The 17020-nt window shown below is 39.1% G+C and overlaps 1 protein-coding gene across 1 annotated transcript in view; it reads left to right on the top strand.

The window, feature by feature from the left end:
• The window catches only part of opcml (opioid binding protein/cell adhesion molecule-like), a 187988-nt gene that overhangs the window by 76455 nt on the left and 94513 nt on the right, over window positions 1–17020 (top strand). The window contains exon 2 of the mRNA XM_075486517.1: window positions 8799–9034. Coding sequence (XP_075342632.1) covers window positions 8799–9034 — 236 coding nt within the window. The remainder of the gene's footprint in view (window positions 1–8798; window positions 9035–17020) is intronic.

The following is a 17020-nucleotide window of genomic DNA, read 5'->3' on the forward strand; positions in this document are numbered from 1 at the left end:
TGTCTCGAACTTGATGTAGGCTACAACAGAGTGAAACTTGCCCTCACCTGTCGCTGTTGTTATGAATCAGGTGTCCATTCTGTCTTTTAAACTCCTCACGTCACGCCCACGTCCGACCCGCGTCGATTGCTTTCACACCAAACTCGGCTCTGCAAAAAGACTAGGGTCCGACGCGGGTCGAAAGGGGAGTCGAGTTGACGCGGCAGCCCGGGTCGGCAGTGTGAATGCAACAGCGGACACGCTAAATTCGCGAATTAAACGCGGGTTATTCGGCAGTGTGAAAGGGGCTTTTAAGTGACACATAATTAGGTTTTTGTGGGTCATGTACAGAGGTGTAGTACTATCATCAGAGAGCACGAAGTCATGCTCATACATCCACAGGGTTAACTTGTGGCTTGCTTTTCAGGATATGTAACTTAGGGTATGTGATATCTTACTTAATAGCAAACCTTAACTAAACAAAATAAAATGTTGGAGTGCCTTTATGGAGGTGTTCATTAAGACATCATGTTGAAACTCACGTACTCACACAAAAAAACAGCTTACTGTCTCATTAAGAGTATTACTGCGTGGCCATATTGTCTCAATATATTGCAATCAGCCAGGGAAATTATATGGCAGACTGCAAGCCAATAATTAAGCAGTTTTTGTAACTAAATGAGCTGTGAAGTTTTATGTCAAACACTAACAGATTCTAACATAAAGAGTAACAGTGAGTGAGTGAATTAGCAAAGGCTGCAAAAACTTTCTGCATTATTTTACAAAGCAGATTTCCGGAAACGTTGGGAGAAATTTCAAAATGCAATAAAAACTTGAATATGTAATTTGTTCAGTTGTTATAATCTTTATTTAATGGTCACAAGTCCAAAGAAGTTATTCTCAGTGTTTTCACTGAGCGACCCCCCCCCCCAAAAAAAAAAAAACAGTTGGAAGAGAAGCAGCAGAGAAAGACAAAGGTTTATAGAATGAAAACTTATGCAAGTAACAAAAGAAGAATCTAGAAGATTCTGGAATAGGCAAATTAATTGGTGACAGGTGAGGGTGAAAGAGCGTCCAGTGTGGAAAGGCCGAGGACAGAAAAAAAAAACAGAACCAGACCAGACACTAGATTTTCTTTTCTTTTTCCTCATAAAAGCAGCTGAAACGTGGACTCTGACCACAGAACATTTGTCCGCTTGTCTTTGTGTCCACCTGAGAGGAGCTCGCTCCAGAGTTGAAATATGGCTTCGTCTTTCTCTAACACAGCGTCAGGTGATGCAGAATGCAGCAATTGGGGGAAAAGGGTTTTCCAAGGTACTCCTGAACCCATGAAGCTGTACTGATCCTGGTGGTAACATCACGGTTTCTCATGCTGTGCTGCCTGAGGAATCGAAGGTCATGCGCATCTAGCAGTGGTTTTTGTCCTTGTCCCACATGGTCTGAGATTCCCAGACATGCAGAACTGTTTCACAATACTATGCTCTGTAGATGTTGAAAGAATATATTTCTTGGTGGCTTTGTCTATGTAGACCATGCATTAAGGCACAATCTTGCATTGGGAAATTTTATTTTTTTCCCTCTTTATTCATTTTCTCACTTGGTTTGGTACAATGATGCATCCTTGCTTGGAAAAACTCAGCATTCGATAAATCTTCTTTTATACCCAGTTAGGCCACCTTCACCTGTCAGCAGTCAACATGCTGGTTGCAGATCGATGTTGCTGGCATCAAGTTATACATTTGTGTATATTGACTAAATACAGTGGGATTTGTTAAGACACTGAAAATAATTTCTTTGGATTGTGTCTGCTGAATAATGTTTCAAATAAATTAGCAATTTACAGATTTAATTCTTTTCTTGCACTTTAGAAAATATCCCACCTTTCCTTGAAATGAGACTTGTAATATAGAAAGTACATAAAACAACATTATATAGGCAAGTACTTTACAATGTGTTTCTCGTTCAACCAAACCAAACTCTACAGAAAGTGCTTTTCTTCCTCAAGCAGACACACACTCAAACAGAACATCAGAAGCAGTGTGGGGTTCAGTGTCCTGCCCAAGGCCATTTTGACATGTGATTGCATTGGGGGTCTGACTGCTGACCATCCCACTGGAGCATGAACACTCTGAGCCCAAGCCAAGGCCATTATATCCCGCTGTACCTGGATTTCAAGCTTTTTTTTGCTATTTTTTTTTCTCCCAGACCAAGCTCTTATTCACCATGCAGACTCTCTTAAAAAGCAACTATTTTTGAAGAGAAAACTATTTTTCTTATAGTTAGATTAGAGTACATGTTCCCACACCAGCACACTTTGCCAGCTGTTAAACCCTGTAGTGCAACTGCACGCTATATTATGAATCTGTGAAATTAATGTGGTGATTATATTACTGTAACAGACAATATTTTCAAAGGTGAACTTTTTTGTTTTTGTCAGACTTATATCGTCCATTTTATTTTTCAGACGCTTACAAAATTGTTCTATATATTTTTTTCGATCAATCTTTTTGCTGATATTTTACTCTTTGCACCCTCATTCCTTTGAATCATCCTGTCGGAATCATTCTCCCTGCATTCTTACACAAACACACACACACACACACACACACACACACACACACACACACACACACACACACTGGACCCATTAGTTTCAGCTGGGATGTGTTAATCTGTGAACCTGAAATTTCCTGTTTAGCTCCATGTGCTGTGAATGCTTTGTGCAGGGGTCAGGTTGGCAAACACAGTTTTTGTGAAAGGTTTGCTTGCAGACTTATTCACTATGCGTAACAGCTTCTGCTGAGACCTGGACAGTAATCAGCCAGACAACAATGTCTCTTGGTCTGAATTTATCTCTCTACATAAATGAGCTTATTCAAATTTAGAGGGGTTTTTGAATTACTGTTATTACATTTTGTGCATAACTTGATTTTTGATAACGAGGCTAAAGCTCATGTTATTGTTTTAATATGATAAGTAAAATCGTACAAATGTATAAAAGTGACTGTCTTCACACAGGCATATTGTAGACACTGCCTAATGCGACCTTTTATTGCTCCATTTTCCATTCATTTCTATTCTTCTTCTCAAAGGTGCAGATGATTAAAGGTACCTGATGATGGTGCGGTAAAGCACAGCACTTGAAGTCATTCATGATAAGAGTTCTCGACCAACAAATGACAACAACGGTTTCACTTCAGTAAATAACACAGCACTTCACATGCAGTCACTCTTACGACCAATAGTGGTCACATATCCGACAAATGTAATTAAAGTCCATTTGAAGCTGCATGGACAAACTCCCAATGAAGACATATTTGAGTGCAGCATGAGTCACATATTACACTTCATAAGCACTCTAATGTATATTAAAAGTGCAGTAATAGATCGTAATAGTAAGAGTTTTAAGATTGCATTTTGAAAGAAAACACCTTTTTTTTAGAGTTCAGGCCCTGGGTTGATGATTGTTGTCTGTATGACTTTTGTCATGTTTTTTGGACCGTTATCATTAGAATGTTTATAAAAAAAACAAATCCATTTAAAAATTATTTTTATTTGATCTATGATCATCTAATATTCTCACACCCATCTGACAATGAAACAGAACAGTTTTGTCAGACATAAGTTATTTCCTCTGCCGGCCAGCATATTTCAGACGGTCTTTTCGAGCTCAACCATGTGGCTACCGCCTCTCTTGGCTGTATGAATATTTTGTTTTTTTTTACCTCCCTGCTTCAGTTCCACTGTGTGGACTTCAGCAGATGCTGTGAAATCATTTTCACTCATCGTGAATTTATTTGCGTACTCGCCAGCAAAACGCTTAACATGAGTAGATGAGAGTAACTCAGAAAAATTCACTCTAAACACGACTTAACAGCACATGGCTTCATAGCTTTCAGGATACCAATAAGTCATGAGAAAATGCTGTCTGTAGAGACAAAGTGCTGAAAACTAAAAGACCAACATGATTTATATTAGAGATCAACCAAATGTAGTCTTTCTGTTCGTTAGGCTTAGGTGCTGCATACAAGTGTCATGGGGTAAGGGATACTGTACTATACCACTTCTGCTTAGAAATTGGTTGCATGTGTTCCAAAACAAACTCAGGTTTACTTCAACATCTCCCCAGACATACAGTTTTATCTTAATTGCTTAACTGCTCCACTTAAAGTTTAATTCCAAACTGAGCCACAGGAACTAGATCAACACAAATATCATGATAGCCAGAATAAAGTTTTTTTTCTCTTCATTAGATAGGTTTTAGTAATAAAATGTGATTAAACCCCATCTCAATGCTTGTGTAATTCCATCCCTCCTCATAGGTCCAAAGCTCCACTGGAAGCCATTTAGCATTTGATGATACAAGGACTCTAAGTATTTAGACAGCACATATATCCTCTGACTATAAGAATAACAATTCAAATAATAATAAATAAAAAAAGAACTTGTCTGAAACAGTTTATGTATTGCAGGTTAATTCCAGGATTTTGTCATGTATCTATTTTTGTAGAGATCCTTAATAGTATGTTGGAGTTTGGTATTTCCTGGAAAACTCAAGGGCTTATGCTAATTTTGCTGAAAGTGACACAGATATCTTCTTTCTCAAATGTCCATGTCCTTCCCTCCAGACAGTAGGTTCAAGCAGAAACACAGACAGAGCTGATGAGGAGTTGTGGGCTGTGCCAACTTTGGCCTCTGAAGAAGTCCAATCAGAGCAGACTGAATTTTTCAGGCGAAGAATGTCCTCTGGCTTCAGGTTTTTTTAATAGTTGTAATGCTTTTTAATTCCGCTAGCTCTTTCATGGGAATCCATTTTTTTTCCCCCCCTTTACATTCAGTCTCTAAAAGCTACTCCAAGTGGAGTGACTGATAATTACATGTTACAGGACATACTGGAATACGCTTTTGGAATTTTTCCAACTCAGTACAACTCCTACTCTTTTTATTGTCCTTTTGTCATTTCATTTTTACCAGGAACTGCTTCCTTGAACTGCTTGAATTGTAACAGTAAAGCAGAACAGTGTTTGAGAAGGCCTTTAAGGGTTTTAAATGTCAGGTAGGGTGGGTGCGAGGAAGGATGCGGATGCAGGTTCTTTCAAAGAACAAAACTTGGTTTATTTTCAAAAAGGTTTTAACAAAAAGCGCGGCTGCGCCGGATACTAAAAACTAAACTGTGACGAAAACAAAACATGACAAGGGTTAAAGAAAACATGACTATGGCTTAGAATAAACAAGAAAGGTACTTAACTGTGGCGTGGCATGGCATGACAGGTGAATGCAGGGACAAGTGACTAGTGAGGATCTGGCATTGAGCATGGACAAACCGGGAGACTAAATACTGTGGAGGGTGATTGGTGATTGAGTACAGCTGATGGGTAAAACACAGGTGAAGGAAGGGTAGCTGATGGCAGGGCAGCAGAAAGAACTGAGGAAAAAGGTGGCATAGCATGTGTAGCGTTATTGGGCATTTATATCATCAAATATAAGGATTTATAAGACGTTCTCACTGTCTCAAATAAACCTTAAACCTCGAATTAAGGGCACCACCTACCTATATTTTACTTGCTTTAAGTTACAGTCAGGGAGGAAAACTGTTAAAATCTTACGATCCTGGTATGTTAAATTAATAATCAATTAATAATCAATTAATAATCAGTCTTATATCTCGCTACTTTCGTGAAAGTTCTCGTTTGGTTGGACAGACATTACGTAAAGAAAGCATACGACACAATCTGTGATTATAACATATATATAGATATGTGAACTATTTATTAAAATGATATGACCAAAACATGAACCTTTAAAACAAACAGGAGATGCATTGAATATGGGTGATTATATAAAACACTTAGTGAATGGAAAATAAAATATGGGGAATGGGGAGATACTGGATGTATTCAAATAGTTCAGGTTGGCTGACTATTTGACGCTAAATACTGACATTTTGGATTAATTTATCATTCTGTGAAAGCCTCGAGACATCCATCAAACCCACTTTAAGGTGAAAACGGGTCGGTCTTACTGTGCTGAAGTTCTGCTTAGTCAGCTCGGAACACGGCAGCGGCCACGCGGGGTCCGAGGGGATTTCTCTTCCGCTCTCTGGGCCTTCCTGGTTGTGGTGGCTGACTTTAGCGGACTTCTCAGTTGCTTCTTTCACTGGGAAACGGGAACGATGGTGCCGAGGGCTGTGGTTAGATGATCGAATCTTCTGAGTGTCAGTTGGTCCGTTGCTTCTCTGATGAAGTGAACTTAAGTTCACAGAAGATTAATAAAAGGTTGCTTGGAGTTGGCTTTCTGGGTAGGAAAACTTCATCCTGTTCTTATCCTTGTTCGGGTCTTTCTTTCTCGTCTCCGGGGTCTCACTGGGTTCTGGAGGGTCTCCTCCGGTCGTTCTCTGCATCGCTCATCCTCACGTCCTTCCGCTCTCTCCTGAGATTATGGGAAAACTCCCAAACTCTGGTGAGCTCTTCTGTTCTTCTCAAACCATCTCCAACTCTCTCTGAGCAACTGTTCTCTGCTCAAATCTCCTTCTGAAACTCTGGGTTGAAACTCTTCTGGAACAAGCGGCAAGAAGCAAGAAGCAAGAAGCGTGTGTTTTTCGCGGGCTCCGGGTTTTGACTCTCGGAGGCGGGGCGTGACGTAAGCTTATACTACTCTTTCAGCCAATGATATGCCTGAACTGTGTAAGATGATCTGTTTTGCGTGGGGATTTCTGGATGAGAAACTCTGTCTCATAGAACATTTGTCTCGGTGATTCTGAAAACACTACATCTTGTTAAGATATGCAGATTACAGATATAACATAGACTTGCAATATAAAGACATCAAAATAACACACAACGTAATTGATGATTATGACTTTCAAAATTCAGATGAATATCTATGAAATCGTGACATATGAATAGTGAACCACACAATGTTAATTTTCTGTGTTAACAATGGGGATACCAAACAAATACCAAATAGATACCGAAGGGACATCGTTAGAAGTTAATAGTTGCATATATCTTGTCCATTTTACTGAGTCCTCTGGGATTTAAATGTTCAACTAATCAACACTGCAGACCACTAGGGGGCAATGTGGTTCCATCAGGCAGGTTGGGCATTTTCCACCAAGATCAGTTCTTTGTCAATATTTAAGCCAGAATCGTACAAATTGTCTCTATATGCGTCTTGTGATCAAGCTGGAAACCTGAAAGAAATTGTATACGGTTATCTAACACGTTTAATATAGTTTTAAGATTCGACTAAAAGTGAGTCTTAGTGAAGTCTTCTCAGTTCGTGTGTAGCCATCTGGTCGGTTCTCTGGTGGGAAAGGGTGTTAAAGTGTCAACTTCGATTTATGGTGAAGATAAGATAGTAAGTCTCCAACATCTCCAACAGAAAGATTCTTTGTTCATTCGAGTTTATCCCAATTATTATTGCAAGCGTCTGTTGAAAAACTTTCAAAAGGGTAGAAGGTTGTCATAAATTAGGCAGTTTCTGTCTCTTTTTCCTTTGTGGAAAGAAAATGAAGACCTGTTTTTTATCCACATACGTAAACATCCCCCACAGGAATGTTGGTTTTGTCAAAGTTTGAAAAACTCTTAATCCACACGGCACTGTAACTGCTACACATGGCAACTAAATACAAGACCTGAACCAAAGCTTAACAAAACTAAGACATGGTAAAAACCAACTTAAACAGAAACTAAAAACGTGGCAAAAAACCCACAGACATGACATTAAAGAGAAGAGCTAAAAATGACTAAATCAAAAAGTGAGAAAACACACTGTATTCTAATAATCGTTTTCCTGTCAAGAAGAGAGTATAGACATCAAATGCAGCATTTTAAGCCATGACGGTTCATTTTGACCTCAGCTGTATCGAGTTGTGTTTAAAGTAGGCAAAGTATTTAAGGCAGTGATGTAAACGTAGTAAGGAAGAGTGATTTGAATATATTTGATCTTGAAAAATGCCTGTTTGGAAAGTGAAATAACAGCAGAAAAATGATAGGCCTGTTACTGATGTGACATTAACAGTTATAAAAGTGAGATTTCTATTATTGAACGTGATGAAACACTTTTACTTTGTTAATGTTTTTTTAAAGCTAAAGAAACACTTAGTCGACTCTTAATTGCTGGAGTTGTTGTGCCGTGATTTGTGGTCATCCTCATAAACAGCATTTGCTTTGTACAGACGCCAGTGTTGTGTCTGACACTAACCTGAGAACATGTTTCGGTCCAGCTTGTCATCGGCCTGAGCCACGGGAGCTCATACGAGCTGATGTTTGTCAGGTTAGCCAGCAGCTGCGATGATCAGTGCTAGATAAAAAAGGAAGCTTCTGGTCAAAATTGCTGCGACTGTGAATAGTCCAGTGAGCAAGAGTTTAATTTATCTCCCAAAAGCAAATTTATTTAGTTATTTTACAACAGGCAAAAACTCAAAAAAATATATAATTTGTGAAAACACATTAAAAAAGGGCAAGGCACATCATGTAAAAGTTTCAGTACCTAAAATAAACTCATGAAGCTTTTACTTACTTAGCTTGTCAAGGCTGTCTTTTTCACATTTATCATTTAGAAAGGCAAGGTGATGTACATTTCAAACCAGCTATATTTTTTTTAGGTTTTTATTTTATCAGTATGTTCTGAAAAGATTCAAGGCAAAGTTAGCTCACAAGATTCCCATGAAAATTGTACAAGTGCAATCGATTACTCACCCATTGAAAATCTCTTAGCAGTGATTTGTTTGAGATTTTATTGTAGGTAAGACCATGTACAAACCGAAAGGCTCACATACCTACATTTCTGTTTGCTGTTTGCTTTCTACCCATCAGATGTAATGTCGACAGCAAAGTCTCACGAGTGGCGTGGCTCAACCGCACCACCATTCTGTTCGCCGGCAGAGAGAAGTGGTCTCTGGATCCCCGTGTCATCCTGATGGAAAACACAGCAGTCACAGAGTACAGCATCAAGATCCAAAATGTCAACGTTTATGACGAGGGGCCCTATGTCTGCTCCATCCTGACCAACAAGAAACCAAAATCCACAAAAGTTCATCTCATCGTTCAAGGTAAGATGGTGCTCCTGCAGCCAATCCCGTCAGTGATGGATTTCAGCTGTGAGATGGCAAACGCCATCAGCACTTTCCAGATTTGAGATCAAAAAGGAAATCTGTGTTCATTGAGCATCAGACCTGGAGATGAAGTCTGGATATAATTTCAATTTAATTTCAGATTCTCAATAGATATTGATTTAAGGTGCCGTGCATCAAAAAGAAAGAAAAAAAAAAATAGCATGTCTTGGCTCAGTTTCAAGGTAAAAACCTACTACGTTAATGGTTGGAGCAGAGACTTGTATCTCTTATGATGAAATCAATTTCTATCGCAGTTAGTTTCCACAAACAATTAGCACCAACACCATGAGTCCTCATTTGAGGCCTGGATCCTGCCGCTGCACTAAATTGACATATAATTGAGGATATAATTAAAGAAGTACTTGCATTGGATACCTCGTGTAGAATCACAAAGAAAATATAACAAAATCAGAAACAGACTGCTTGCAGCACAGAGATGACACAGACTTCCCTTTGTGATATTTAATATCAGCAGAATAAACAGTTCTATCCCCTTTTTGGAAGGATATCAAACTGCACATGGAAAAAATATATATTAATGCGATCTTCACAAAAACTGGTTCAACTTGATGATATCTTCTTTCATATATTCATAATTAACACTGTTCATTTTTCACACGGTTTATTTCATGATCGTATCTCATAGTCTTAATTGATGCAGGGAAGCATCGGACTGGTTTTAATGAAACAAAAGACAAGCATATCCCCTCACACCAATGGGAGCATTCCTGTGAGCATACTTTCCCATGAATTTTATCGGCCCTTTTTCTGACGTTGAATAACCCAACCATCTGGGAAGCTGCCAATTCACAGTTATTAGTTTAAAGCAACCATAAGCTCTGCAGAACATGCAAATCTGTGCTGTTCGAGCAGCAAAACACCAGTGGTGAACGCCTACAGTTCCGACTAAAGAATGCACCTGACTTTAACAATAAGTCTGTGTCTGCCAAACAAAGTCTTGCTGCAAAAGGTTTAGTAAGAAATATATGTATTTATGATCTGATGCTTGGAGAGTTGAATGGAGAATTCTGAGAATGGCTCATAAGCATTTTCATTCTGTCATCTCTGTACTTTTAGACACCTTATTGCATGTCTAGATTCACTATGTAGAAAATCCGTTTCAAGAAAAGTTTTTTCACTTAATGATTTATTTACTGATCAGACAAACTGATGTTGAACCTGTAGTTAATAATTCAAAAAATCCTTTTTACTTGTTTGAAAATGCAGGAGTTTCTAAAATGTAAATATTCACTGGAATTCTAAGATGGGAAACATGAACTTGGTCAGACAAAAAAACACATTTGACTATATTTAATATGAATTATATTAACAGACTGTCAAATCAACATTTTTCTCTTATGAACATAAAAATAAGTAATTGAAGGAAACAAAATCTGTTGAAAACATAAGAAATTTCTGGTTGTAGCAGCTTTTATAATCCAATAATAAGCCATTAACTACATGTTTTTTTGTATCTTAAGTACAATCACTTGATGACAAAAGTAATTTAATAAAGCTGCTGACCGGCAAAAAATTCCTCATGATGGTCACCATCATAGCTCCAGTGAACTGCTTCTTAACCATTTGAAATAAATTAATTAGGTTTGATAATTGGAATCACGTGGCAATCTTGTAATATCTATTTAGAGAGGTGACATCTCACTTTTCAGCTCACTATTTCAACCTGCAGCCAACACGGATGATCAGGTGTTTGTCAAACTCCTGGGGGACAACATATTAAAATGACACCCCACCCTTCTGGAAATTAATTGAAATGTGCAGAAAAAATAAATAACTTGATGAATAAATAGATAAATAAATGGTCTTAACAAATTTAACATGTTATGAAGTATGAGCAAAGATAATGCTCTTTGAGTTTTGAATTAATGGACGGAAACAGTAGATTCGACCCACTAGTTGTGGCTGACGATCATATCTTAGTAACGTGAGTCCGGTGATACTTGTTAGTTAAAAGTGCACCTGATTCGGTCGGGCCAATGAACAAATAATTATGTAACGCAACTTTACAAACTCACAAAGAACCTTTACAAGGATTTCATGTGTAACATATTCCCCAGTTGAAAATGTGTTACGAATAATTTGGAAAATATTCTGAATATTAGGAATTCCGAAAGACTTGTGAAATGTTTCTTTCCGCTCTCTCTTGTTTTGGTTTAAAATTGCCTTCTGACTTTATTTGAGATTGAGTGTCCAAGGGTAAGAAAAATATCAGTGCTTCAATTTGAAGCAATAGATATTTGACTTTTTCACTAATCTCCCCGCCATTTGGCGCACACACTTCTTTTTTTTTAATGACATCACCTAGTGTGTGTAAACTTTTTGCGCTATGTGTCATCTTCTGAATGATGATAGCAGCCATGTAAAGAACCAAACTTGATATTTGTGATATTTATGTGAGCCATTCTGCTTTCTTATTTAGGTGGAAAGATATTCATGCTGTGAAAAAACAGGAGCCAGTATTGCTCCCATGCTGGCACCCTTTTCAGGCCCACCAATAGTGATACCACACATGCCAATGCCCAGCGTGATGAAATAGTGCTAATACACAATTGGAACCCCTTGGTAAACTGTGTGGATGATCTTTGTTTTTTTTTGGAAAGGCCAGAGATTTATGTTGCACCCTTGAGTTACAAATAAATGAGAATGGTGTATACTGCCACTTTTTTGGCAAAGACAGATCAGGAAATCCATAGGGTATGTTGGAGAAGCCTTTCCTCCCCACGGCCGCCCTCTTTCCTAGCACCTCAAAATGGAGATTTGAATTGAAACTCAACCCAGAGCAAGACTGTGAAGGCTAACATCAATCAGCCCAGTGACCTTGCCAACTGATACCCTCAGGAATATAGGACATCTGCTTCCATTTTGAGTCTTTACAGGAAGTGGAGTAGTGTCTGCACTTAAGCCACATCACAAGAAAGAATAATATCTAGGATGTCTTTGTATCGCCTTGTGTATTGAATTCTAGGAGCTTGAAGTGTGAGAGAAGAACCCAAGGCCTCTGAATCGATATTAAGAGGTATTTACACAATAATCCCAACATGAAGGGCTTTGCTTGTTTGTTTGATGAGCAAAGAGTCAGGCTGTTTCTCTCTTATTAACTTTGCCTGAAACACAATAGCTTCCCTTATCAATGTAGCTGCATCTTGCCTTGGGACGTATATGTCCCCTTTGAGACATGGACCCCATTCAAATAGTCTGAAGGCAACTGAATCTTTTGGCTTCATATCTGAATGAGTGCTGTAGTCACTTTAGCACAAAACTGGCAATGATATCTGTAACCATTTGGACCAAACATTTACACATACTGCATGGAACAAGTCTGACATTGACATATGTAACGTAAGTAATTTGATGATATTGTAAAAATAAGTGTATGTTGTATTTAGGGATTTTGTAGCTGCACCTTTACACTATGAGGTGTGACCAGTAGTTTATACTGGCTGCATTGTCATCATCAAAGGTAAAGATGCTACTCTACCTGAGTGTGAAAGAAAGAGAAAGTTAGCAACGACTGCAATCAGATGCCTAATTAGATGACAGGAGAACAGAAAACCCTGCAAAAAACTTGCAGAAAAAACCTGGTGGCTGCAGGCAATGATTTTTAATCAACACTGTTAGGCACACCCTTCACATTGACAGGTAACATTTCAGGATTACAAGACATAACCACTATAAACAAAAGCACAAGGAAAATCATCTCCAATGTGTGCAAAACCATCAGGAAAGGCCACAGAAGTTTTAGGATAATGTTCTGTGGAGGGATGAAACCAATTACTGGAACTTTTTCCATGAATACATTCTGGCAATAAACCTAAAATGCAATGACGGAGTAATTTTGCATCCAAGTGTCCACCCTCTGGAGTGGAAACACCTTAGGGTCCCAGGAGGAGGTGGAAAAAAGTAAATTATCGGTGCTAAACACCCGACCTTTTTCTGTTTAATTTAGTTTAATTTCACCCCTGCTTTTTCTCACCCCAGCTGGCCTGTAATAACTTAGCTCGTCCCAAGCTCTTACATGTATGCCAGGTTAAAACTCACGGCACAGCAAATGCACAGTCTGCGCCCCATGAAGTCCATTTGTATTTCTGGCTCATCCGTGGGTTTGGGAGGCTTTTCATAATGAAAACAGAGCAGGGCACTACAGGTCGCAGTCTTTAGCCAGTAGTCGGCATTTATCACAGCTATGGCCGTACGAAACTCAGTGGCTTGCTGAAAAGCGATTTCCCCATGTCAGATCTCTTAGGTCTCTCCGATATGAAAAGCTAGTTTGAAAAAATAATTGCTCTTCGCAGAACACTATGTTGGAGATGTGGCATGTGAAAACTGCCGCTGTGCTTCCTGTGTGCATGCTGGTAGAAGCTTCAAGTTAACACTGAAAGATTCTTCTACTGAGAAAAACAACTGAAAGACAAATCAAAGATTTTTGTTTCAGTTCAGTACAATCTAGGTCATCTGCAGATCAAAATACTTCCAGGCGATAGTTGTGAGATTGTTGTTCCTCCTTTGAGCATATATGCTTCAAAATGGTAAAGTCCTAGGACATCCAGTTCGTAGTGCTTTGACGTCCCCTGTCTCCCTCATGACACAACAGTCGTTTGTTTCAAGAGTCTTTTCCTAGATTACTTTTCCAAATCCAGGAAGTTGAATAGAAAAAATAGTCTGATGAAACCAAAAAAGCTGCTGTAGAAATGCCATAAGTTAGCTCATAAATATGTGTGTCAGTAATTAATATTTTGTATTAAACAAGATGCCTGTGCACATATTTGTAATTAATTTCACCAGTAGTTGTTGCTTCTTGACTGATTTTAGTTGTTAATGAATCTCATCAGGTAAAACAGTCTGTACATTATGTACATTAGAACAAAAGATTTGAACCCAAACCAATTCCTCCCATTTCACTTTGGTACCCCCTTTTCTTTTATGGATTAACGAGTAGTGGTCATTCAGGCATCCTTAAGCCACAAAGCCTTGGCTGGAGGGTCAGATGGCCACAACTCAAGAGGTAGGGTCAAGGTGAAGAATTGCTTAGATGCCACCGGACCTGAGCTGGGTACCTTTGACAATGCTAATTCCCAAAAGTTAATTCAAAATGTGAAACGTTCCTTCCCTTTTTCTCAGGCTTTGATGAAGATTTTAATGCAAATCCTATCGTAACTTTCTGAGTAATCCTGCTGACAAACGTGGTAAAAAACCTAAGTAACCATACCACATACAAGTAACAAGACTCAAGTGTAAAGTTTGATTTAAAAGCATCAGTTTTTAAACTGCTTTGAACTGGTTCAAGTCCTATCTGGAGGACAGGAAATATTTTGTTGAAATTGGTAACTGTGTCTCAGACCAAATGGCTATGACCTGTGGGGTTCCCCAGGGGTCAATCCTGGGACCCGTATTGTTCAATCTGTACATGCTTCCACTAGGCCAGCTAATACGCAACTATAATGTGTCCTACCACAACTATGCAGATGACACTCAGATCTACGTGTCACTGACGGCAGGAGAACACGGGCCTGTAGATAAATTGTGTCACTGCATCGAATAGATCAGTGTGTGGATGCAAAACAATTTTCTCCAGCTAAACTCAGACAAAACTGAAATCATTGTCTGTGGCCCACAGAAACAAAGAGAAAGTGTTATCAGTCACCTTGAGACTCTCTCTCTAAAACCTATAGGCTCTAGCATGGTTGCTGCGTCTGCTCGCGCGAGCGGTGTTGATGACGTCACGAGTTCGTGCCCGCCATAGGACCCTATATAGTGGCGCAAGTCGTTGCGCGCCAGTAGTTGCAATTTTCTCCGTCACAGAGGTGGCGCTGCTACGTGAAGGTTACCTCTACTCTACAACCAGGAAAGTGGAGAAGAAAACAATGCCGCTGTCAAGAGCAAGAATACTGTAATTAATGATACTGCTGCAGTTTTCGGATCATTTTAATTTTTTAATTCAGTTAAAAGAGGTGAAGGTTTAAAGCCCCCGGCATCAACAGAGTCTCTGCCCTCTTCTTTGCCTTCACGTATCTGTCCCGTAGCTTCTTCCACACATTCTTACAGAACTCTCCCTCTTTCCCCAAAGTTCTGCCCATCTCTGTGCACCAGTTTTGGGAGTTTACGTGCTCCCTGTGCTGTTTCACTGCAGTTTCGTACAGCTGTCTGTACAAACGCACCTCCTGACTGAGCCTGGTCTCACATCGGTCCATCCGGTTCGTTGTGCTCGGCGCCGCCAAGTTACAAAAATCGACTGGTGCACGACAACGCGCTGCGCCGTCTTTTCAAGGGAAGCGCCAGGCCTGAAACGTCATTTTGACGTCACGGTGCGACACCGCCGTGACAGACGCGGCAACCATGCTACCGCCTTAACTATCAAGGTAGAAATCTCGGGGTAATATTGGACTCAGACCTGAACTTTAACAGCCACATTAATCAGTAACATCAGCAGCTTTTTACCATCTAAAAAACATTGCCAGAATCAAAGGAATAGTGTCTAAACCAGACTTAGAAAGACTAATCCATGCGTTTGTCTCCAGCAGGTTAGACTACTGTAACGGCCTGCTCACTGGGCTCTCTAAATGGGCTATAAGACAGCTGCAGTACATCCAGAACGCTGCTGCTCGAGTCCTGACTAGAACCAGGAAATATGACCATATTAGTCCGGTGCTCAGGTCTCTGCACTGGCTTCCTGTCGCTCAGAGAATAGACTTTAAAACAGCTCTGCTTGTGTACAAGTCTTTTCATGGTCAAGCGCCAAAGTACATCTCTGACATGTTAAAGCCATATGAACCAACTCGGGCTCTGAGAACCTCAGGGAGGGGTCTCCTGCTGGGGCCCAGAGTCAGGACTAAACAAGGTGAGGCTGCGTTTCAGTTTTATGCTCCTAACATCTGGAACAGTCTTCCAGAAGATGTGAGACCTCAACTCTGACCATGTTTAAATCCAGGCTGAAAACAATTCTATTTAGCTGTGCATATGACACACAGAAAGTATTTTATCTGCACTCTTCACTTTTTAATTAATTAATGATTATTTGAAAGGGTTTTTATTAGATTATTTTTATTTTATTTTTATTTTTTATTTATTTTGAATGATTTTATTGCCTTCTTGTGATTTTGTGTAGCTGTGAAGCACTTTGAATTGCCCTGTGTATGAATTGTGCTCTATAAATAAAATTGCCTTGCCTTGCCTTTTTGTGTTTTTCCTTTTTTTTTTTTTTTTGTTCATTTGATGGCAATAATAATTTTCCAAATTATTTGGTTTGTTTTCAAATCGGACAAATAGGAATTCATTCTGCTTATTGATCTGATGTGAAATGGGTGAAGGCAAGATTTTACACACATGAAGGCGCTTTGTCCAGGAGTGGTTTATAGATTATCTGTCAGAGAAACATTGATATAAAATTTGACTTTGACAAAAAGAAGATTTGGCATTTGCTCAGTATTATGTGAGCATGCAATACAACATACATCTGAACAAACAAGAAAATATTTATCACTTTGCAAAGAATAAGTTCCTTGTTATCTTTGTGTCATTTCTTACTGCCCCGTTTAAAGTCAATTTATAACAAAGGCATGCACACTATCAACATGCTATATAAATAATAGGCGAAAAAGCTGCAGGGGAAGTTGAATACACGCTGACCTTATTGTTAAGAAAACACTATCTTCCACAGAAACGTATACCAGGGAATTGTAAGTCTGCTAAATATACTGAGCAGCTCTAACTGCATAAACAGTACTTAACTTTTCACTTTTTTCCTTTTAACTCGTGGGAAAACCCATTATCCTGTGTTCTGCTAGAGTAATTTGATTTAAGCAAGTTTGGTTTAACATCGAGTAGCTGTTTGAAGTTGGATCATTAACTTAATAGACGTAAATGGGATTTGCTCTGAAAAGTTATCAATAGCCGCTTTCGGACAGA

Source organism: Odontesthes bonariensis, chromosome 16 (assembly GCF_027942865.1).
Source record: "Odontesthes bonariensis isolate fOdoBon6 chromosome 16, fOdoBon6.hap1, whole genome shotgun sequence".
NCBI lineage: Eukaryota > Metazoa > Chordata > Actinopteri > Atheriniformes > Atherinopsidae > Odontesthes > Odontesthes bonariensis.